The sequence below is a fragment of the Lactuca saligna genome, chromosome 1 (assembly GCF_052625555.1).
Source record: "Lactuca saligna cultivar CGN05327 chromosome 1, ASM5262555v1, whole genome shotgun sequence".
NCBI lineage: Eukaryota > Viridiplantae > Streptophyta > Magnoliopsida > Asterales > Asteraceae > Lactuca > Lactuca saligna.
Genome location: NC_136417.1, coordinates 187,345,913 through 187,371,111, shown reverse-complemented (window position 1 = coordinate 187,371,111; position 25,199 = coordinate 187,345,913). Strand labels below are relative to the sequence as shown.

General features: G+C 30.9%; 1 protein-coding gene and 1 pseudogene across 1 annotated transcript; one reads left to right on the top strand and one right to left on the bottom strand.

Moving 5' to 3' along the window:
* Positions 1 to 7,849: 7,849 nt before the first annotated feature.
* LOC145014412 (S-type anion channel SLAH4 pseudogene) lies at positions 7,850 to 9,795 on the top strand (annotated as a pseudogene).
* A 5,600-nt stretch (positions 9,796 to 15,395) lies between these two features.
* Positions 15,396 to 18,241, bottom strand: LOC145046792 (peroxisomal membrane protein PMP22-like). Its single transcript, XM_078995057.1, has 7 exons — positions 17,899 to 18,241; positions 17,540 to 17,638; positions 16,938 to 17,039; positions 16,760 to 16,835; positions 16,457 to 16,527; positions 16,037 to 16,122; positions 15,396 to 15,703 (listed from the first exon to the last, which is right to left on the bottom strand). The coding sequence occupies exons 1-7, from the start codon at positions 17,965 to 17,967 to the stop codon at positions 15,649 to 15,651; spliced, it is 558 nt and encodes a 185-aa protein (XP_078851183.1). The 5' UTR covers positions 17,968 to 18,241; the 3' UTR covers positions 15,396 to 15,648.
* Between the last annotated feature and the right edge of the window lie 6,958 nt (positions 18,242 to 25,199).

Here is a 25,199-nt window from a genome sequence, read left to right as displayed (position 1 = left end):
CTTCGCCCGGAAGGGTTTGACTGTGAGACCGGAAGGTCGTACGTGTTATATTCATGCTACGTTTAGAGAGGTAGATGCTTTATATGTGATGTATGCTTATATGTGATGTATGCTTATACGGGCCAGAAGGCGAGACTTTATGTGATAGAAAGAACGGTATGATGTATGACTTATGTGCTATGTGCGTTATGTTACATGTGTTATGTTTTATACTATTATGGGCCGGAAGGCAAAATACTATGGGCCGGAAGGCAAAATACTATGGGCCAGAAGGCAATTTAATACGGGCCGGAAGGCGATATGTTATGGGCCGGAAGGCGATTATGTTACGGGCCGGAAGGCAATGTTATGTGGACCGAAAGGTCCGGGCCGGAAGGCGTATGTGGGTAAGTCGTATACTGGGGAACTCACTAAGCATTTATGCTTACCAGTTGTGTTTATGTTTTTCAGGTACTAGTGATGACCGTGGGAAGGCGCCGGCGTGACACGTACACACTGCCATTGTTGAAGATCTTGGAGATTTAATATTTATACTATTGCAATAAACTTGGAATAAACTCTCTTGTAGAATAATGATGTTTTGTTTTAAATGAAAATTTTATTTGAAAATTTGAGCTGTTACATTCTTGCCACCTGGAAACACAAGGACCTGCCATTGCTTCCAAGTTGTTATGCAACCAATTGAGAACTCTTCGAACTCATATGCAAAGCCAAATTTAATTGGAATGGACACAGAAATAGGAATATGTTAACACGATAGGTTATATATATATATATATATATATATATATATATATATATATATATATATATATATATATATATATCCTTGACTAGAGATGATTAAAATCTCAATCTAAGCTTTTAGAATTGAAATGAAGTATATATCCCTCTCCCTTAATTATAGCAAAACAACTTTTTCCCAATTGAAACTTTTTGTTTTCTATAATTAACATTGCTAACTAGCACCACTTATCATAATTATCATGCTCCCACTAACATGATGATTATTAGCATAAGACTTATGCTCCCACTAGCTTTGACATGTACACTGAAATCAGTTGGACTTCTAGAAATCAATACTTTATTGACTTTCTTACCAAAGTTCGAATTTCTGATACGAGATGCTTTGATAAAACTTTATCAATATCATACACCTTTCCTCATATAGCACACATGTTTGTCTAAACAATTTCAGAAATATGAAAAGGGATGTCATAATCATAGTCTCAATTGTTTAGACCTTTTCCATTCCTCACAAGTCCTTGTTAGTGTGCCGGTTAACCACACGCACTCCACTAACGATCTGGAGAATGCAAATATCACAATTGCTATCTACTTAAAATCTACTTAGTGAATGCGTTTCCTCACCATCATTTTCATGAATCGGAGAGAAACCTTATGACACTTAGATTTTATGGTGTATGTGTTCCTATCCATGTGAATTTGTCAAAACCATAATCACGAGATATGGTTAATTACAAATCCAAACTCATATGGACTGAACTTGTGCAGTCTTAACTTCTTGCCACCTGGAAACACAAGGACCTACCATTGCTTCCAAGTTGTTATGCAACCAATTGAGAACTCTTCGAACTCATATGCAAAGCCAAATTTAATTGGAATGGACACAGAAATAGGAATATGTTAACACGATAGGTTATAAACCTCAAGTCGTGAGCTAGTGAGAAACTACAGGTTTTATTCTTGATTAGATTTTGAAATTCTTTCAGGATCTTTTAGACTCCCACTGTCCTCTTGACATATAAGACTCTCTTGCCAAGACCCATTCTTTGACAAACAAATATTCAAGAGATAGTGTAGATTCTTATCAAGACAAACACTTCACATAATTGGCCTAAGTTGGTCTCTGTTTTATCCAAAACATCACAACTTACCAATTTCAAATATGCAAGAGTAGGACACATTTTACTCTTACATTTGACTAGTGTTAATAAACCTTCTTCAAGATTTATCACTCAAATTACAATCTTGGAGTATGACTCTAAGACTTGTTTTGAAACGAAGTATGACTCATCTTTTTGATTTAACCATTTCAACAATTCATGATTCCTCTTATTAGTCATAAGAATGCACTAAGATGTCCTTAGAGGACTAATTGTGATATGGTGTCTAAATCATTAAAATGATCACAAAACATGATACTAAAGTACTCTCCCATCTTTTCATATTTGAGAAACTCTTATCTTTCTGCCTAATTTGATTCTTCTCATTCGTTCTGCCATATATTGAAACCTTTTCAATGCTTCAGAATTATACTTAAACTTTTAAGTATAACCATATTTACTAAACTTTAGTAAATCATGACGAATAGTATTATCGATATTTTGTGGTGGACTTGACCAGTGCACACGAATGTTTACTCGATCCCTTTGCCCTTCACTTGACTCAAATATACATGTGAACAAGGAATTAGTCTTAATTTTCCAAATATGAAAATTCTCATTCATCATAGTATATAACTTACATGATTCCAAGTTTCGGTCCAATTGAAAACTTGGGTGATGAGAATCTTTCCTTATTTGGTAAATTTAGACATTACCACAAATTAAAGAATCAAATTCATATTTCTAATATTGCTAGAAACATACAAACATCAATTTTACATAAATGCCATTGTAAGGAGACATAGAATAAAGTAAAACAAAATTTTATTTATTTATAAAATGCGAAAAACTTTTCCTTACAATGCAACTTTAAATGAAAACTATGTTATTACATATTTTCTAGCAATCTATTATAACTCCTAAGTAGTAGCTCAAGAATCCGATCTTCGAACCATGCGATTGAAATCCATCTTCGCGATCAGATTCAACATACTCTTTATCTAAGTTCCTTTCCCTTTGCTTGATCTTGCCATACTATGACTCGTCGAGTTCCCAGGCTACCCATCATCATGACTGGACGAACTAACTCGTCGAGTCGTCCTCAGACTCGTCGAGTCCTAGTATAGTCATAAAAGGGACAAGATGATCCATCTCATCGAGTTCCTTGACAAGTCATTGAGTTCATGAGCATCATCGAGGATCCTTGATCGGACTCGCTGAGTTCCCATATGAGCTCGTCGAGTCCCTTGCAGATCTAACCTAAATAGCTGATTTCACACTTCTAAGGCTCCAAAATACAGATCCAGATTGTTTCCATGGTCCATTTCTATAAATTTGGAAAGTTTATGGCTTTGCACACCTCAAATGGGCCCAAACTCAAGTTATAGCAATCTACTTCCATGAACATTACATTGCTTTGACAAAAACGGGTTCAAGACCTCTTTCATGGTTCGAGAGGCTAAATATCACAGGAAAAAGGGATTTCTTGGCATACAACCCATTGAGAGTAACTTATCCTTCTCAAAGGGATCAAAAAGACCCATAAATCAACACTAAAAGAGATCTAAGCTATAGGTTATCAAGTTAAGAGCTTTTTACCTTAGAAGGTTGCCAAAGATGGATGAAATCCTAGATCTTGATCTTCTCCACAAGCATGATGGCTCAAATCTCTTCCAAATCTCTTCTATATCACAAAAACACACTTAAAACCTCAATAATCTCTCAAGGATGAAGCTCACAATGAATTATGGCTTTGAAATAGCGAGGCTGGTAAAGGAGGCCCAAAAGGGGTTAAGTGGCTTAAATAGGGTGCAAAACCCGAAGATAGGGTTTCCTCCTGACAGACCTACTCGTTGAGTCAAGGCTTCGACTCGCCGAGTAGACCATTCAAATCCCTACGTCCAATCTGGCATCTACTCGACGAGTTAGGGCTACTAACTCGTCAAGTAGCCTTCACAAAATTAATATTAAATGAACTGATACGTACCAGGAACAGGGCGTTACAAAGTAGTTGACATGTACCCACAATAGGAAAAACATCATGTACTCGCCTTAGTAGTTAATGTCAGTTAACTATAATACTTTTTTTGATCCTTGCTTTGTTTCTGTTTCTTTCCTACTTCAATTCCTAAAAATTGTTCTGTTAACTTTTCCATAAGCCATCAATACTTTTAGGTATAAACAACATTCTTTTCATAATCAACTTGGTCACTTGGTTCTTCTAACCAATTTGACAATTCTATGGTAATGATAATATCTCACAATTTCTACAAATTTCCAATGTTTATGGGTGTTGTGACTAATTTGCATGAATACTCTTATTAATGAGTTGTAGGTACATAAAACAATGCATTCATTTAAGCTCTTATACTTCCAAACTCGATTCATGAATATTCAACCAAGTAATCTTGTTTAACCAAGTAACATTGTTTAATACATGTTATTTCTCGTGAATAACATGTTTATTGAACTTGTATCATGATTATCTATCCTTGATTTAACAATATAATCAAATCCTAAAATTAGGGGTTATGAGCTCATTCCATAATCTTCAAGTTTAATCCATATAAAAGAAAGAACTTACCTTCTTACATTGTTTTCTTGAGTTGAATAGCAAAATCCCTTTGGTTTGCTCTTTGTTCTTGCTTGCAATCAATGACATGATCTATCTCACCGTACACACTTAAGCTTTGAATAGTTAGAGGTGGAAATGCCTAAAACTAAATCGAAATGAGTTGTTTTGGTGGTCAAATGATCTCAGAATATCGTTGCCATATTTCCAACTATAGAGGTAAGAGTAAGTTACATGCTGTAAAAAATTTGGAGCCAAACGGATCCCACATGTGCTCCCACGTGCTACTATAGTGATCATTGGGCAGCCACACTCTAGTTATTCGAATGGGCCAAAGACTTAGCTTGGTCAAGTAGAAAGCTGTAAATCAGCTATCTGTTGTCTAGTTTTTATTTTTTTCGACTACTAGTCGTTCTAACTTCATCATACAAACTCTGTTGAACCTTAATATGTTTGGGTTAAAAATTTTGTAGCAAGGGTTTTTTATGGACATATTACAATCAAAGTTTAAACATTGGAAAGTCATATCTTTTAAGCTCCAAAATAGGCTATTTAAGTTTTTATTTTTTTTATTTTTAATTTTATGATTTTTTTTTTTGAACTTTTCTAAAATCACCATTTTTTCACATTAGCTTCCAAGAAACCGTTACATTGATTTTGGATTATACCCATAAATCCAATATAATATTCATAAGGTGCAATCATACATACTTATAAAGATAGCATTTTTTCTTGAATCTCATGCATTTGAAACCCTCATTCTTTTTTCCTTTCACTACATTCATTTGAAACTCCCATGACTTTTCAATTTCTTTATAATAATAATTATAATTTGGTAATTAGGTTAAATAAATATCAAATCTAAAGTGTAATCATATATAAACTAAATTTCAATATTAAAATAATATCTTTACATCTACTTATATAATTATGTTTTTTTAACTTTTAACATATTATACTTAATTTATTAGGTTTAATATATTGTTGGATGTAAACTATTATCATTTTAAATGTATAATTTTTGAACAATTTGTATAAAATACTTAAATTATTAATTAAAATATAACACTATAGCCTCAAATTAAATATAAATTTTATTTAACTTAAACAACCCAAAAATTATTTTACAAATAGTTAAAAGTGATAAATTGTAGTGTCTTTCTAATAATGATTGTAAGTTGGTTGATAAGGTTAAATAAATATCAAACCTAAAGTATAATCATCAATAGACTAAATTTCAATTTTAAAATAATATATTTACTTCTATTTATAAAGTTATGTCTTTAAATTTTAACATACTATACTTAATTTATTAGATTTAAAATGTTGTTGCATTTAATCATTATTAGTTTAAAGCTACAACTTTTGAACAATTTGGACAAAATACTTAAATTGTTAATTTAAATATAACATTACAGTGTCAACTTAAATATAAATTTCAGTTCCACTAATAAAACCAAATAATATTTTATAAATAGTTAAAAGTGATAAATTATAGTGATAAATGCAAAAACTAAACTGTAATATCAGTTTAACTAAAATATTTTCTAAATATATTTTTATAATCGTTAAAAATTTTCAAATAAGTAGTTTAAAATAACTTATAATAACAATAGTTAAAAATAACTCTATATAAATGATTACTTTGTTACCTTTAAAATCAAAAAATAATGTTTGATGTTTTAAATAATTATAATGATAAAAATTAAAACATTAAGTAGCAAATAAATTTTAAAATATTTGTTAACAATAACAACAACTATAAATAATATTAAACCATATATAATATTTAATTTTATTGATGTGTCACTCGCGAGTAGAAGTCATTCAAACGATTAAGATTATGACGTTATAATAGATGTATATATTATCATATAATTCAAAATAATCAATATATTATATCAAATTAATATATAAATTATTATATCAAATTTAACAACAACGTTAGTGTTATACTTAAAAAAATATAAATTTGTAAAGACTTCAACTATATAGGTGTTTCAGTGCATTATAATATCAACTCAAATATAAATTTCAGTTCAATTTAAAAAACTAAAGAATATTTTGTAAATAGTTAAAAGTGATAAATTGTAGTGATAAAAACAAAAACTAAATTGTAATCTCAATTTAACTAAAATATTTGTTAAATATGTTTTTATAATCGTTAAAAGTTTACAAATAAGTAGCTTAAAATAACTTACAATAACAACAGTTAAAAACAACTTTATATAAATGATTATATTGTTACCTTTAAAATAAAAAACAATATTTGATGTTTTAAATAATTATAATGATAGAAATTAAAACATTAAGCAAATAAATTTTTAAAAAATTAATTAACAATGAAAACAACTATAAATAAGATAAAATCATATATTATATTTAATTTTATTTATGTGTAACTCGCAAGTAGAAATCATTTATACGATTAAGATTATGAAGTTACAATAAATGTATATATTATCATATAATTCAAATATAATCAATATGTTATATCAATTTAGTATATACAAATTATTGTATCAAATTTAACAACAACGTTATTGTTATATTTAAAAAAATATATATTTATAAAGACATCAACTATATAAGTGTTTCTGCACAACGCGCGGGCATTTATCTAGTTTATCATAAGTTAACACATATAAAACACACGTATGATGATGAGACATAGAACGATCTCTTTCCCCTTTATATTTCAATCTCCCCATATAAATACTATGATATATCATATTTGTAAAAATCGATCCATCGTATTATCATTGAGACACTATTAATTACGAGAATTGAAAAAAATCAAAGTATATCATCATCTTCAGCATAAATCCAATATAATATACCTACAACTCGGATAACATCTTAATTAGAAATTATGTATGGCATTCGATTCAGAGAACATCGACTGTTATCTGTTGAAAAAGAAAAGCTTACAAATTGATTGTTGAAAAAGAAAAGCTTACAAATTGATTACAATTTAACTGAAATATTTAACCTAACTAATTAAGACTAAATATAGAATCTACCGTAATTAATATAAAGTAACCACAAAGTAGATGCTAGTACCCAAACATTAGCTAACAATATCCAGAATAATATGTAAAAATTGATTTGTTATAATTAACTAACATCTATGGTTTTCTTTATCAAATTTCAATTCTAGTTTTGCATGGATACACATCCCAACATCCAGGTAACATGATTAAGACACGATTCTCATTAACAAGTTTGATTCATGGGAAACATCTTCCAATTCTATAATCACAATCTGAAACTGAATTCCATAAGAGTTTTTAAACTTCTAATCACGTTGTGCTTTGAGCACATTCTTGAGACACATGTCTGCATGCATGGAAGCCACCAGATGATGATCTTAATGAGAAATCATCTCCCCTCATTAAATGCACATCGCATCCTCATACAACATATAACAATGGTAGATCAGAGGAAACTAGAATCTATAATCGACTGCCACACCACCGTAAGCCACCATCAACAGCCAGTCATAATGGAGAATAACAAAGAACAGCCCTCAACGGAAGGTTCAAACGGATCGCATTCATCCATAATAACCAAGATCAATGCTGGCTACTTCAGGATATGCATATCTGCTGGTGCCCAAGCTTTACTTTGGAAAAGTATAAACCAACACCACCGGACCTCAAACCTCCACACCATTATCGCCAACACCTCCACCGTCTTCTGGTGCCTAACGCTATTCACCCTCGTATCTCTCTCTCTTCTCTACATAATGAGATGCATTTTCCACATTAACCTCGTGAAAGCTGAATGTCGTCACCATGTAGGCATGAATTATTTGTTTGCACCTTCGATTTCATGGCTTCTGTTACTCGAGTCCACCCCTTTGTTCATTTTCCCAGATAAGCACGCATATGGATACATATGGTGGTTGCTAATCGTTCCATTGTTGGCTCTTGATGTTAAGGTCTATGGGCAGTGGTTCACAGCTGAGAAGCGATTTCTCTCTATCATGGCTAACCCTACGATCCAAATATCTGTAATAGGGAACTTGGTAGCATCGTTATCATCCCATGTAGCAGATGAGACAAGATGGAAGGAAATTCGGATTTGTCTGTTTACATTTGGGATGACACATTATGTAGTGGTGTTCATCACGCTTTACCAGAGGTTATCTGGGAGTAATCATATTCCGTCTAATCTCAGACCTGTTTTCTTCCTCTTTGTAGCCACCCCGAGCATGGCTACTTTAGCTTGGGAATCCATTAGTGGAAGCTTTGATATCATTTGCAAGATGCTCTTTTTTCTATCACTCTTTCTTTTTGTATCTTTGGTATGCTCATTTCCTTCTTAATTATATAGGCCCAATTTATTATAGACATGACAAAACATGACATGCATTATATTATATTTGGTGTGCATTGGATTTGTCATCAATCTCTTGTTTGTGCAAAAGACATAAATATCAATCTCATCTAATCATTGAAATTAGCCCTACAAAACGCTTGTTTCACTTCCTTTCCCTCCCATTTTGTGTTACAACTTAGACCCATTTATCTAAATATGTTGATTTGAGTTATACTTTGGCTAAATGCAAGACATAACATGCTTTCATTTGGCTAAATGCAAGACATAACATGTTTTCATTTGTTTATGCTTTATAATATCCTACGTTCATTTTTTCAATTACAATATTCTACTTTTGATTTTTTATTTTTTTTTTCTTATTAAAACATTGCATTTTGAAAAATCTATCCAGTTACAGCATTATAGTTTTAATATTTTTATTAACCAACTATAACAGCAAAAATTGTTTTGTATACATATGACATTGGCATAATATTGGTATTTTTTGAAATGCAATGCAATAATTAGAAGAAATAAAAAGTTTGTTGTTATACTTAATGAAAGTAATTACTATTTCTCTCATTTTATCCTCTATTTTACCTCTAACCACTCAAATTGATCAAAAACTGCCTTAAGAAGATTCAAATGGTTACCTTCCTAAATCGTTTTATTAAAAAAAATGTTGGAATATTTTGACTTGTTAATTAACCAACTTGTAAATTCTATCACATCTAACTATGAATGGATAATTTGAGACTAATTAAATTTGGTGTTTTGCAGACAAGTCGACCATTGCTTTTTAAGAAATCGGTGAGAAGGTTCAGTGTGGCATGGTGGGCATTCTCATTCCCACTCACTTTCCTTGCTCTTACCTCCATATCATATGCTCAACAGGTAAAGGGTAAGGCAGCAGTCGGATTGGCGATCCTTTTATCGGGTATTTCGGTTCTTGTGTTCATTTCTTTGTTTGTTTGTTCCATTTTCAAGATTCATTTGCTTGTTCACAAACCAACCCTTATTTTCTCCACTGGTTTAGGGCCTACAAATGTCTAATGTTGTATAATCCTTGTAATATATCTTATCTGTGTGCTAACTAAATCTTGAATAATGTGGTATGTATTTAATTTCTTTTAATCACCACAATCATATAAAACAATTGGTTCAAAAGTTGTATCCTTATAAAATTGAATTGCCAAGAGGTGGAATCTCAGCAGTCAGCAGTGTGGGGCAACGTAAAGTGGCCTCATCGTGGGCACCACGCTCATATGTTAACCATCAAGCTATATGTTAGACTAAAATTTCCAAAGAATAAAGAAAATTGATTGAATTCATCAACTTTTTAGAAAACATGTGATGAGAGTCTGAATGTTAAAAAGTTCGGATTGATAATAGAAGAAATCAAAATATCAAAATAAAATAATTTTGAAAAATAGGAAACAAAGTTGTAAATGGATTAAAAAAACAGAGCATTTTTGAGAAAATGTAAATAACATGTGAGAAAAGTTACAATTGAATCTTTTTAGATAAAAAAATAAAATAAAATAAAATAAAAAAGATAAAAGAATACGGTTAACGAAAATGATAAAGAATAAAGAAAAATGGTTGTAAAGAAGTAAAAGTGAAAGTTTAGTAGAAAAAGATAAAAAAAAATAAAAATAAAGTGACAAAATTATAAAGAAATAAAATAAAGTGGTAAAATTATAAAGGGGGAGAAAGTTTCATCTTAAAACTTCACATGTCCTTTAAGATATATATATATATATATATATATATATATATATATATATATATATATATATATATATATATATATATATATATATATATATATAGAAAAGTGAATATGTGTCTGTTATGTATCTATGCTTAGGTATAGAACTTTTTAAACAACGTAGTTTTAAACAAAACAAATCCATTTTCATTTTCTAGTACTTTTGTTTTAATATAATATCAGTGAATTAAGTTCAATTATGGAATGAAAAAGATCAATTATCTATATTTTTATTGCAAATAATTATTGAAATTTATAGAGAAAATAAAAAAACTAATATTTTTTTAATATAACCAAAGCGTTTTGTCTTTCAATTGAAAAACTATATCCAATGATTTTGTGAAAACCTTCATTGAATTATGACATGATCTTTTATCTTTTATTTTATTAGTTTTCATTTAGAATTTAATAGGGTTGATTAAATAGTCATGACTTTTAATGTTTTAAGTTCTTAGAAACAATTAAGAAAAAGAACATAAATTTGATGAATTTAGTAAGTCATATGAGTAAGGAACAATAGTAAAAGATATATCATGATTAGTTTGGATATAAATGGATCAAAACTACATTGTTTGGATGGTTCTATATACAAGTTTAGGTACATGACAGCCACATATTCCCTAAGCCTATATATATATATATATATATATATATATATATATATATATATATATATATATATATATATATATATAGAGAGAGAGAGAGAGAGAGAGGAAAGATCATTTGAGAACCTATAGTTTCCCGAGAACTAAAAGAGGAGCGTTAGATAAAAAATGATTGTCAAGATGTATTATGGCATTTTTGTAAATAAATAAAATGGTAAAAGGGTGGGGTATATTAATAAAATGTCACTGAGGCTATTTTACGGATAATAGAAAATGACTCAGGAATAAACCAATCAGATCCTTCTTCCATGAACCAAGAGAGCGGACGATGTGACCTTCACCTCTGCCAGATGCATCGTCGTCGCCTCCGCCTCCATGATATCGTTCTGTCAAATGTCGTCGTTGCCACCTTCGATTCCGTCAAATCGAATTCTCTCGTATTCTTCACTGACTCTCCCTATCGTCCGCCTCCCTCCTCCCTCTAATAGTCGGCCCTCCCTGTGATTGAATCAAATTTCATCGTGGTTGCTCTATCGATCTGATAGATATGGAAACGACCTTTCGATCACATTTTAGGTTCACCTCAATTTATCTCGACTGAACCGATTCACCCTCTGATGTAAAAGAATCACTTGGAAAATACTCCAATGATTGGATCCATATGACTACCGATCAACTACACGACTTGTTGATGAGTTTCAGGGCAGCGATGGTGCATCAATTTCAAATATTGAGTGTATACTGGAACACGTTCTTCACAAAAGGTATTCGATTACTAAAACAATTCACTAACTCCGATCTACAGTGAAATTGAAAGAGGATTATGTTTTGTTATCGTGATGTGATTAATCCTCAAAATCACGCTTAAAAGATATCTTACAATTATGGTCGGATTAACATATGTGGAGAATAATTTAAGAAATAGTTGTTTTAATTTGAATGTTTGTTATGAAGATTATGAAAACTGATTATTCAGATACGTAACCTCATCTAAATTAACTGATTATCGAACTATCTGATGTTGGTTCTTCAATTTGCAATGCTCAACTTGAAAATTCACATCCAAATCATAGTAGATCTAGGTTTTTTGCATGTTGATTGACTCTTTACATTCGATTAATGTTTCAAATAGTATCATCTTTTGAATCAAGTTTCAACTTGTTTAGAAATTCATGTTACCGGTGGAATGTAATACCATGATCAGTTGAATCCAGTTACAATCACCACCATTCTGTTGATTTAGTAGAATGATTGAGTTCAATAACATAAGATACTATATTATTTTCATAAATTTAAGTATCTTTGAATTGTTTTACACACATATTTCTATCACAATTTGTTAGTTTTAGAGTTTTTTATATTGTAATTGAATTTTTTTCTACTTTTTATATAGTTGGAAGAGTTGTCTTTCCCAAAATCATCGAAAGATGTTAAAGTATGTTAAAAGAAAAATGCAGATATAAGGTTAGTTTGTTGGCTGCCATAAAACTTTTTATCTGGGATTTGAATTCTCATCTTCATTGCATCAACTGTCATGTTCTGATTGTAATTTAATATCAAACCATTTTTCATTTGAACAACATTATGGAGCTAGAAAATCAAACAGAAGAATCCTCCTTGTATGAAGAATCAAACATAAAGGATACTTCAGATAATGATATTGATCCATTCAGTGACCAGATATCAAAATGTGCAGGTATATAGGTACCAACTTGGTATCTATACATGTACATATTTTTTTCACATGGTTGTTTACTAACTTGGTATATATACATGTACATATTTTTTCACATACTAACTTAGTAATTCACTTGTGATTCACATATGAATTACATGTGAATCACATGTGATTCACATGTAAATCACATATAAATTACATGTGAATCACATGTGATTCACATACAATTAAATCACATATGAATCACATGTAAATCACATATGAATTACATGTGATTCACATGTAATTCACATATGAATTACATGCGATTCACATGTAAATCACATATGAATTATATGTGATTCACATATGAATTACATGTGATTCATATGTAAATCACATGTAATTCACATATGAATTACATATGATTCACATGTAAATCACATATGAATTTACATGCGATTCACATGTAAATCACATATGTATTTTTGTGAGTGTTTTTGCATCAATCAGATTCTTTTTAATTTTCTTGTAGATTTGGAAGAAATTGTGGTGAATATTGAAGAGGTGAAAACTGATAAACTGAAGAAAATATGGAAATATTGATACGAAGACGTGAAAATGCTTTGAAATTTTGTAGCATTTTTTTGTTTTTTATATTTTATATTATATCGAATAAAATACTTATTGTATTGTGTTTATAGATTAATAAATAAAATAAGTTTTCTTATTATTTTCTTACAAATATTATAGTATATGAAATATGCATATATGCATTTGTAAAAATATGCATAAAAGTATCAAAAATGTTGATTTTTTTGGTTAAAAAATTATAGTATTTTTTAAATATTCTAGTTTTTATTGATTTTTAAATGTTTTTAAAATAATGCAGTTTTTTTTAAAAAAATCAATTTTTTTTTTCGAAAGTTCATGTTTGCTATAAAAAAAAACTAAAAAATCTACAATTTTTTTTTAAAAAACTGAAAAATACTATTTTTTTTAAAATCTGCAAAAACAGAAAAAAAAAAATTTCAAATATTCATGTTTTCTTTAAAAAAATTAAAAATTTTGCACTTTAAAAAAAACTGAAAAAAATATTATTTTTAAAAGAATCCGAAATTTTGATTTATTATGTAATTTTTAGACATTTCTATTAATATGTAGATTAACACAAAAAAATTAAACATTAAATGAAATCGATAAGTTTATGATCACGCTCTAATGAATTAGTTTTGATCTAACGGTCCACTTTTAGTTCTTGCGTTCTCGGGAAATATAAGTTCTCAACCGATTATATATATATATATATATATATATATATATATATATATATATATATATATATATATATATATATATATATATATATATATGTTCAGGTTCATTTGAGACCATTCTAATTTTGTGAGACCGTGAGACCAAATCTAAAAATAATTTTAAAATGCCAAATAAATGGAAAAATCCAAAAATTCTTTTTTTAAATATTATTTTCGGAACTTGAATTAACTAAAAAAAATAAAAATAAAAAAATCCTTTTTTTTTTTTTTGAAAAATACGTGAAATATTCTAAATAGAATATTACACTGACATATTCTAAAAAATAATTTTAAAATGCAAAATAAATGGAAAAATCTAAAAATTCTTTTTTTAAATATTATTTTCGGAACTTGAATTAACTAAAAAAATATAAAAAAAAAATTTTAAAAATCCTTTTTTTTTGAAAAAATACGTGAAATATTATAAATAGAATATTACACTGTACATATTCTAAAAATAATTTTAAAATGCAAAATAAATGGAAAAATCAAAAAATTGTTTTTTTTAAATATTATTTTCGGAACTTGAATTAACTAAAAAAAATTTAAAAAAAATAAAAAAATAAAAAAATGGTCTCATAAAATTAGGCCGTCTCACATGAACATATATATATATATATATATATATATATATATATATATATATATATATATATATATATATATATATATATATATATATATATATATATATATATATATATATATATATATATAAAATGTTCTATGAACAATAGATGGATCGATTTGTTTTTTTTTTTTTTTTTTTTTGATCGCAAAAAAGATGGGTTTGAGTATGTATATACATTTATTTTTTAATGGACTTCCTTGTACGATATACGTACCTGAAACTAATTAACAACCAACTCTCATCCGTAAGAAACATTTATTCTATCATTGACTTCCTTGTACAATATATTATTATTGTGCTAGGAAAGGTTTTATAATAATAATAATAATAATAATAACAACGTGTCCCGCTTATAATATATGTAACGACTCATTTTGACGTAGATATGTCTTGATCTAGTTATTAGTTAGCCATAAGGACCAAGGCTGTGTTTGGCTCATATAACCTAGATTATTTTTGAGCTTATTAAATTTAATATTTGGTAAAACCACAAAACTAACTTATAAACTATTTTTTTATAAAAACTATTTTTGATAATTTATTGATAAGCTAGCTGAAAAGCTAGGGCGCAAACACAACATCAGCTACTTGAGATAAAGTTGTTTTTTTATCGGATTAAGTATTATCTACATTAAGTCATAAATAAAGAGCACCTAACAAGATTAACAGCTTATCCAACACATAACATGTAACCATATCATTGATTCTAAATTTCTAATTAGTCGCTGTCGTAATAATACATAGACAATTACAACCCAACCTTTAAAAACAAGATAAAAGGCAACGGAACATAAACCCATCTTGCTGTTTTTGCATATCTGAATAAAAACATCCAAAACACTAAAAACATACCTTTAATAATATTTTAAACTAAATAAGAGCCAATTCTTGCAGCAGCATTTGAGAAGTTCCTTACAAATTGCCTAATCTTTTTTAATTGTCAATACTGATCTTGCTCTTAGATTCAAGAATATACCCCTACAAAATCGGAAGAGAAAAACCAAATTCTTAACAACAAATTCAGATAAAAAGGTTAGAAAATAGCAATTTATATTCATTCACTTGTTCATCACAACATCCTACTTTGAAAAATCTACCCAAATTTTAGCCATGTCATCCATGTAAATTGGGCCGATTTTTCAAAGTATAATGTCCTAATAAGAAAAAAAAATCGAAAGTACAACCACATTAATAAATGAAAATAATTGAGTAGAACTTTATTTAGTAAACATGAGAATTTCAGATACTTTTAAAATAATTTGAATTATAAAGACTTATTCTTGATACTTTTTGTAAAATGAATAAACTTACCATAACATTGCAACAAAGCTTTGGACAATGACACGGAATTGCAGCGGCACGTGGCGGTGGTTTATCCACCCGATTACTGGCCAGAACTGCACACATTGGTTAATAAATATTATTCACTTGTTACAAAACATTCAAAAGAAATAATAATAATAATAATAATGCAATAGATAGCAACGTACTTTTTATTTTTTCAATTACATTATTATACTATTTAAAAAATCTACCCAATTATATACAAAGCAATTTTCACTGCTGTAATTGGGTAGAGTTTTCAAAGCACAATGTCGTAATAAGAAGTTATAATGTTGTTATAGAAAGAAATGAAAATAGGATGTTATAAAACAAATTGCTATTTCTTTAAAAGATTTGTACAATAGAAATTTATAAAAACATGAGTAAAAACTGAAATTATGGATTTACCGTCCATGCTGCGTATTGTACTGTGGGGTATTCCTTCTTGATTTTAGATTTCACTTGAATCCATGATCTTCCTGAATATATATATACATGACCATAAATTATTATGACTTCAAATTTGAAAAATGATACGAACTTTAAAAAGGTTAAATGCAAGAAAAACTTATTTACTGATTATATAGAAAAACCTATTTCTATCATTAATCATGATTTTGATTTTTCAAAAAAAAAAATAATAACTTTCAAATTTACTAAAATAATTCTAGTCAACATATTTATTTAAACAAGGAGCCAAAAAGAACTTACCCTCGATAACAAGCCCATAGTAGAGCATAAAAATCAAGTTGTTCCATGGAGAGGATGTCACTTGTTCAAGCAACACCTACAAATATATAGATCAAATCACCAATTAGGTGTCATATAATTGGGTTGTAAGATTGTAAATTTCCATTATTATCCTTATCATCAAAGGTTCTTAGGATACCTTCTTGGCAACTGTTGTCGTGTCTTTTTTGCCCTTGAACAACTTATCCAACAATAAGTGGTAGAAATGCCCAAATGGTCCAAGATATGCACACCCAAAAAGCTGCAAACTCTCCCACATTAATATTATATACTCATTCTTATATAAATATATATATATATATATATATATATATATATATATATATATATATATATATATATTTGACTGGTGCCTTTTCATTTATTGCAGAAAGAATAAGTTATGTGAAGTCCTGACTTTTTACAAATTTTTACAAATATGACATCGTTTTACCTTTTCCTTCCATTTCACAATAATTTTCACAAATCTTTCGTAAACATCGTTATAATTATGGCCTCGTGCATCGATATCAAAGTATCTATGTTAAAAATGGACTCGATGTGGGTAAAGGATAAGATTTGTGTAATTCATTTTGATATCCCAAGAATTCTGACAAATAAACAACTAAAAACTTGAATGTTTTAAAGTCAACGGAATGATTTCAAGAACTCGATTTAAAAAAAAACACCAGAAAATTTTTGAATTGATTACACCAAATATAAAGTCAATTCAACTTAAGATGAAAACTAATCAGATCATACCACTTTGAGAAGAAGTCGACGGATTTGCAATTTCTGGATGCCTGTGAGCTTTTGAGACACGATATCGCTGATCGCCGACAAGACTCCAGCTGTCAAAGCCTTCAAGATGACAAATTTTCAGTAACAAAAAAATACCTAATTCATCGCTAATCAAGAAACACATAACCCGGTTCGGAAACTAATCTCAATTCCGAAAGAACAAAACCCAGTTATTGATTTTACTAAAAACCACATAATCAAACTAAAAGCAGTTCAAAGATAAATTCATGGAAGAAACCCCAGTTCATGATTCAACAATAGAACAAAACCCAATTCGTGAATTCGAAAAACTATAATAGGAAATCGAGAAGAAACAGTACCTTTGTTCTTAAAGGATGCTGTTGCAGCTGAAGCAAGTACTGTTGAAGCCCTTTCTTCGCAATCGACATTTTTGGGGATTTATCGTTAAGATTCTTCTCAGTCGCTGTGTTCTTTGATTTTAAAGTCGTCTGGTGTGTGTATTGGACCTATAAATCATCGAATTTTCGTAGTTGCTTCACTAATTTCTGAATAAATTAATATGGTGTTAGATCGTAACTACCACGGATATTCTTTTCCCATTTTGTCCCTTTTACCGAACCTTTACAGGCACTCACACAAGAGTGCAGGGGCTAGGGGAAGGGGGCTGCCGTAGCTACCTTTCTTGAATCGGTCAAGAATCTTTAGTCTTGTTTCTACAACAGCGTCAATCCATGTAAAGAATTTCGTAACAACCGTTTTTCAAAAGCAAAATGATTTAGAAAGGTAATTCATTTCGTTTATATTTAATAATTAGCTAAAATTTCTTTATTGTCATTAATAATATATTATTATCGTAACCGGTAAACAAATTTAACAAGTTAAATCGTTAAATATATAAAAAAATTATCTAAATATAAACAAAACAAAAAGTTAATTAACATAAATATTTTTTCTCACGGTTTTACTTTTTCATATTTGATATTGTATTATTTTTTTCAAACGTTATTTTTAAAATATCCATAACATCATATATATATATATATATATATATATATATATATATATATATATATATATATATATATATATATATATTAATTAAATATTAATTAATTTTAAATTTTCTTCTTTAATTAATAGATATGTTTTTTGTTTTGTGAAATATTTTATATAGCATCTTGTGATTTTTTTTTTCTTTTGTTTTTAAGCATATAAAATATTTTAAAAATACATAGTATCTAACAATAAAAATAAATTAATTAAATATCTCCATATATTTTAATAATAAATAGGTTTATCCTACTATTGACAAATGTTATAATATTAAAACTCTCCATTAATATTATATGTCACCTATCATGCTACTTGTTAACCTATTAATTATCCATTTAAAATTTAAAATTTCTCATTCTAATTTTATTAAATTAATAATTGATTCTCCATTTTAAATTTCAAATTTTAAAAATTTTCACTTTAAATTATATTAAATTAATAAAATTACATAAAAATAAAATAAAATAAAACTAATACAGATGATAAAGTGATATAACTTTACGTATTTATTTAAATCAATGATTATAACTTTATATAATTAAAAAAATATATCTTAAAAAATAATTTATTTAAAATAATTGATTAATAATTTTGATTTTTTAATATGAAAGTTTAATTAATTTTATAACTGCGGTTCTCACAGGTTATAAACTAGTTGTAACGCTTGGTTCAGGTATTATTCATTTCTCAACATTTTTAAAGGATTTGGGCTGCAACTCGATGAGTTGGGGAGCTCCAACTCGTTGTGTAGAAATCTATTTGGTCGCGGAGTTTAAGGATCCAACTCGACGAGTTAGGGAGCCCCAACTCGACAAGTTGACGGCCAATGATGAAACCCCAATTTTAGGGTGCCGCATCCTATATAAAGGACTTAAACCCTCTTGGTTGACCTCCTTACCAGCCTCCCTGTCCAGAGAAACCCTAGAATTGTACTCCATCTTGCATCTTTAGTTTGGTGAGCTTAAAAGAGTGGTTTTTGGTGATTCTTGAAAGGAGCTTGAAGGTGGGAAGCATCTAACTTGAAGGAGGGGCTTTAAATCCATAAACTCTTCTTCAAAGGCATCATTTTTGAGGTATAAAATTGTCATTGTAACATTCGGAATTTCAGGTATGCTATTTTGATTATTTAATCATTTAATTTTTTGGAGTTATTGGAGGGACTCGACGAGTTGGTGCCTCAACTCGTCGAGTAGGATCGTGACTTTTGATGTGTTTTAGCGACTGGACTCGCCGAGTCGGGTATCTGACTCGACGAGTCGGTGCTGACAAGGAAAACCCTAATTTCTCGGGTTTAGGACCTATTTAAAGGTCCTTATGGCCTTTATTTGCGGCCACTTACTCCTCTGAGAAACCCTAGAGAGTGACGATAGCTTAGAGAGCAAGGAAAAGGCTAATTCTTCATCCTTTTGGTGTGTTCTTGCAAGAAGGAGTGGGAAAGTCCAAGCTAGATCGATTGTGGAGCTTGGATTTGTGTTATTCATACTGAGATTCGCTTTTGGAGGTACAAATCCTTTCCCATTTCGTGTATTTGATAGATTGCTTGAGTCTAGGATTTCTTTGCATTATTTTGAGTTGGATTATGAAGCATGTGATGTCCCTAGGTGGTGTAGATGTTAGATCTGGACCATGAGAGGTCCAAAAAGTCCCAACCTTCCAGCTTTATGCTGTTTCATGAGATTTTTTAGAGTAGGTTACCATTTTGAAGGTTATTTCTCCATTTATGGCTTTGTGTGTGTTGCATGAACGTAAAGTTTGAACCTTTACGTCACTTTTGAGTGCTAGAAGGTTAGATCTACTATTTAGAGAAGCAGATCTGACCTCAGAAGGTTGTTTGAGTGTTGCTATGGAAGGAACTCATCGAGTCCATAAGGGAACTCGACGAGTCGAGTCGGGTTGCCCCGCGACTCGTGACCGGTTGTAGCCCGTCAAGTGGAGGGTTCACTCAACGAGTCGAGTGAGGTTTAGAAAGATCCAGAGTACTCGCTTGGACTTGCCGAGTCACTTATGTACACTCGACGAGTCTAGTCAAAGTTTGACCGTTGACTTTTAAGGTTGGGTTAGGTTACCATTTTGAAGGTTATTTCTCCATTTATGGCTTTATGTATGTTGCATGAACGTAAAGTTTAAACCTTTACGTGACTTTTGAGTGCTAGAACGTTAGATCTACTAGTTAGAGAAGAAGATCTGACCTCAGAAGGTCGTTTGAGTGTTGCAATGGAAGGAACTCGTTGAGTCCATAAGGGAACTCGACTAGTCGAGTCGGGTTGCCCTGCGACTCGTGACCTGTAACACCCAAAAATTCAAGCCAAATTTACACTTTCAAAACATGTTGAATTCATCAAAACATTACAACTTTGTTTTCAAAATACACTTATATCAGAGTTTTCCCAGAAACATAACATAACAGGAGGAGCTGTACGATCATGCCTTCGGCTTGCCATGATCCCCTGATATACCTGAAACAATAAACTGAAACTGTAAGCCCGAGAGCTTAGTGAGTTACCCCAAAATACCGATACACATGTTAGATAAGGTGTCTAAGTCCATAACTTATTTGGTATATACTTGACCCGACCCGACATGGTCCATTTGGGTTGCATTTCATCCAAACTATTTATGGATAATTTTATGAGAGTTATACACATATTATTATTAATATAATAAGTTATAATATATTAATATGAAGTCATGTTATTTAATTAGTCTTAGTCTTAAATTAATTATGAATTAATTTAGAGATTAAAAGGAAGACTAATTAGATTGTGGGCTATTGATTTTATATGGTGCGGGCTAACACCCATTTGTTAATGGGCTAGGCTTGTATGGAAGTCCATGGATGATCCATGGAGCTTTTAACCCATGGATCCTTGGAAAAGGAAAGGTCATGGGTTATTAGGGTTTCACCCTAATCATGTACACTATATAAGCATGCTTATGTTGCATGAAATAGCCACTAGTGTGTGTGCTTGTGTGTGGCCGAAAATTGTAGTATGTATACACTCTCTCAAAGTTTTCCAAGAGTTTGTGGTGATTTGTGATTCCATTTGAGGCATTCACACTATTGTGCTTGGCCCTCAAACTCCTTAAGAATCAAACTCATCAAAAAGGTATGTAATCTCTTCTAACTCTTTTATGTTTAAAAGTTCCCCATGCCATGTTAGATAGGTTATGAACCTTGGAAAATTATTATTTTGCATGTATTTAGACAAACATAGATCCAAGGTTTATTAGGGTTGCATGCAGACTTAGGAAGTGTTAGATTGCTCAAAACCCAACAGTGGTATCAGAGCCTAGGCTTGCTTGTTTGATACTTGATGCAAAATAGTGAAAAAGTCGAAATCTTTGCTGTCTGCATGATGGACTCGCCGAGTCCATGGGGGGACTCGACGAGTCCAAGGCAAAGTTCAACCTACTCGCCGAGTAGGTTCGTGCACTCGGCGAGTAGAAGGTTCAGAATGCAGATTTTCGACTTTTGCTGCTGGAAATGGACTAGAAACTTTACCCCAAATTGTTTTGATGTTTTAAAACTTATTTTAGTGGGTGTAATGGTTGTTCTAATCCATTTACAATAGCATATATCAAAATTTCATGCTTTGTATGTGTTCATATAATTTTGAAACTTTGATAATCATGTTCATGTTCTTATGAATTTAGAAGATGATATGAATTATTTGCTGAATTGTTTAGGATTAATTCTTGATCATTTATGTGTTTTAATGGAGTCCATAATTTGTCCTCAAGTTATGGATATCCAAATGTCACATTTCTTTAACACACATGAAAAACACATAAGTTACATAAAATGAAGAGTCTTCATTTTTATGAACCTTTAATTCATAAGTTATGAAATGAAAAGTTTTGAAGAGTTACAAAACTTGTCCTCAAGTTTTGGAATTTGGAAAAGTTTCACACACTTTAATAAACTTTAATTCCAACACTTAGAATTTTAAAAGTTAAAATTCAACACTTATACTATTTATAACATTAATGGTTAATTATATATATATATATATATATATATATATATATGTATAAGAACAAGTCGTTTTACCGTTAGTAGGCCTCATTCATGAAGTTGGTCTATAAGGTGGGTATAAGGTTGTTGCATATAAAATGGCGACTTAATGGGTGTATACTCTCACCTACCGCTTGCTTGACTGGTGGAGGGTCGTTAGCCGAACGGGTAAGATAAAGACTTATAAATTCTCATTAAGTATGATGAATATTATAAAGTAACTAAACCTTTTATTTAATTCCCAATCTTAGTTACTTTAGGAAAAATGTGAACATGGTGCTAATCCATGGAATTCACACTTTGTACCTTACCAAGTTGTTGGTGGAGCGTGTGTGGTTAACCGGCACACTAACTTGGACTAGTAAGGATCACGAAGGCTGACTTAATGTTTGTTATAGATCAATGGAGTGTGTGTGGTTAACCGGCACATTGATTAGGTGATAATATTAAGGGTACCAAGTGAATTGTCATGGTTATTCACACCTTGTTTTGTGATCCTCAGCATCCCAGTCACAAAACTTGAAGGGCACAATCGAGATTGAAACATGCCATTGAAAAGTTCAATGAATCTCAAAAGAATCTAGGAATTTCAAATCCAATTAAAACCTAATAAATCATTTCGTTTTCGTGGTGGAAATTGGTGAATCGTCATTCACCTACCTTTCAAATATATTATTACTTAGATTATGGCATCCCTCTTCTAAGTATAATATATTGTGATTGGATCCTAGCTTTAATATTACATTTGGGTGTCTTATTAAGGATTCTATATATCTAATCTAAACTTACTTTCTTCTTTCAGATGTCTTCCAACACTAATGCTTCGGGCTCTAACCCAACTGGTTCTTTCTCTCTCATGAATCTTTGTGGGAGAGTCATCTTTGATGGTTCCAACTTCATGGACTAGATAAGGAACATCAGGATGGTGACTCGTTATAAGGACAAGGAATATGTCCTCGATAAGGAGTTTAAAGAACTTGATGAGTCTACTGCTACTCCTGAGGAGATCGCTGAATTCAAGACACATGAGAGAGATGCTACTAAGGTGGCATGTATCATGATGGTCACGATGACAGCCGAGCTCCAAAAGTCCTATGAGGACTTCTACCCTTTTGAGATGCACCAAGACCTGATGGAAAGGTACCATCAGAGTGCTCGTCAAGAGCGGTATGAAATAATCTCCTCCATGATAACAACCCGCATGAAGGACGGTGAATCCGTCACGGGCCACATGCAAAAGATGCAAAGGTATATGGACCGTTTGCTGAAGCTGAATGTAAACTTCCCTGAGGAGTTGGCAATTGACATCATTTTGCACTCCTTACCTTCTTGTTATGACCATTTTCGTATGACATATCATATGAACAAGGAGGAAGTTACCCTTAGCAAGCTTCAAGGACTCTTGAAGACCGCTGAAACCGGTCTTAAGGGCAAGTCGGTTGTTACCTCTACTACTCCTACTCCAACATCTACCCCTGTTTTGGCTACCGGGAAAGGCAAAGGGAAAAAGAGGAAGCACCCTTCGAAGGGTACCAAGGGAAAGTCTCTTGAAGGCTCCTCATCAAGGACCAAGAGCGGTTCTGCCACTCCTTCTGCCATTCCCAAGGATGCTGATTGCTACTATTGCCAGGACAAGGGGCACTGGAAGCGAAACTGCTCAAAATACTTGCAGGATCTGAAGGATGGAAAAGTGAAACCCACCCACGCAGGTATTTACACAATATTGTCTAATAACTCACCATATTCTAACTCTTGGGTGCTTGATACAAGATGTGGTATTCACATATGTTCTGATTTGCAGTGCCTAAGAAGAAGTGAGGATGTGGAGCACGGGAAGATAAACTTGATCATGGGGAATAGGAAGGCTTCACTTGTTTCCAAGATTGGAGTTTATACTTTGTTGCTGAATAATGGGTTAAAATTAGATTTGAATAAATGTGTGTACTCATCTGAAATGGCGAGGAATATTATTTCCTTTCATGCTTTGTACAAACAAGGTTTTACCTTTTCGTTTGATAATGAATGTGGTGGTATTAATGCTTTCTTTAAAAATGTGTTTTATTTTAAAGCATTACCTTGTGATGGTGTGTATGAAACTGTGTCGATTGTAGACAACTTAGAAAATAATGTGTTGTATATTGATTCTTCTACTAGCCTAGATAAATCATCATTGTGGCATTGTCGTCTTGGACATGTAAACAAGAAACGCATAAGCCAACTCCAAAAGAGTGGAGTCTTGGAATCATTCGACCTTAAATCGGATGATAGTTGTGAATCTTGTCTACTTGGAAAGATGACAAAATCACCCTTCACTGGAACTTGTGAAAGGGGTGAGGGTTTGTTGGACCTAATACATACTGATGTATGTGGACCATTCAAAACCGCCACAAGGGATACTAATCGGTATTATGTGACTTTTATTGATGATTTTAGTAGATATGGATATATCTACTTAATCAAACATAAGTTAGAAACCTTTGAAAGGTTTAAGGAATTCAAACAGGAAGTAAAAAATCAATTGGGCAGGAACATTAAGATGCTTCAATCTGATCGAGGTGGTGAGTATCTTAGTACCGAGTTCCTTGACTATCT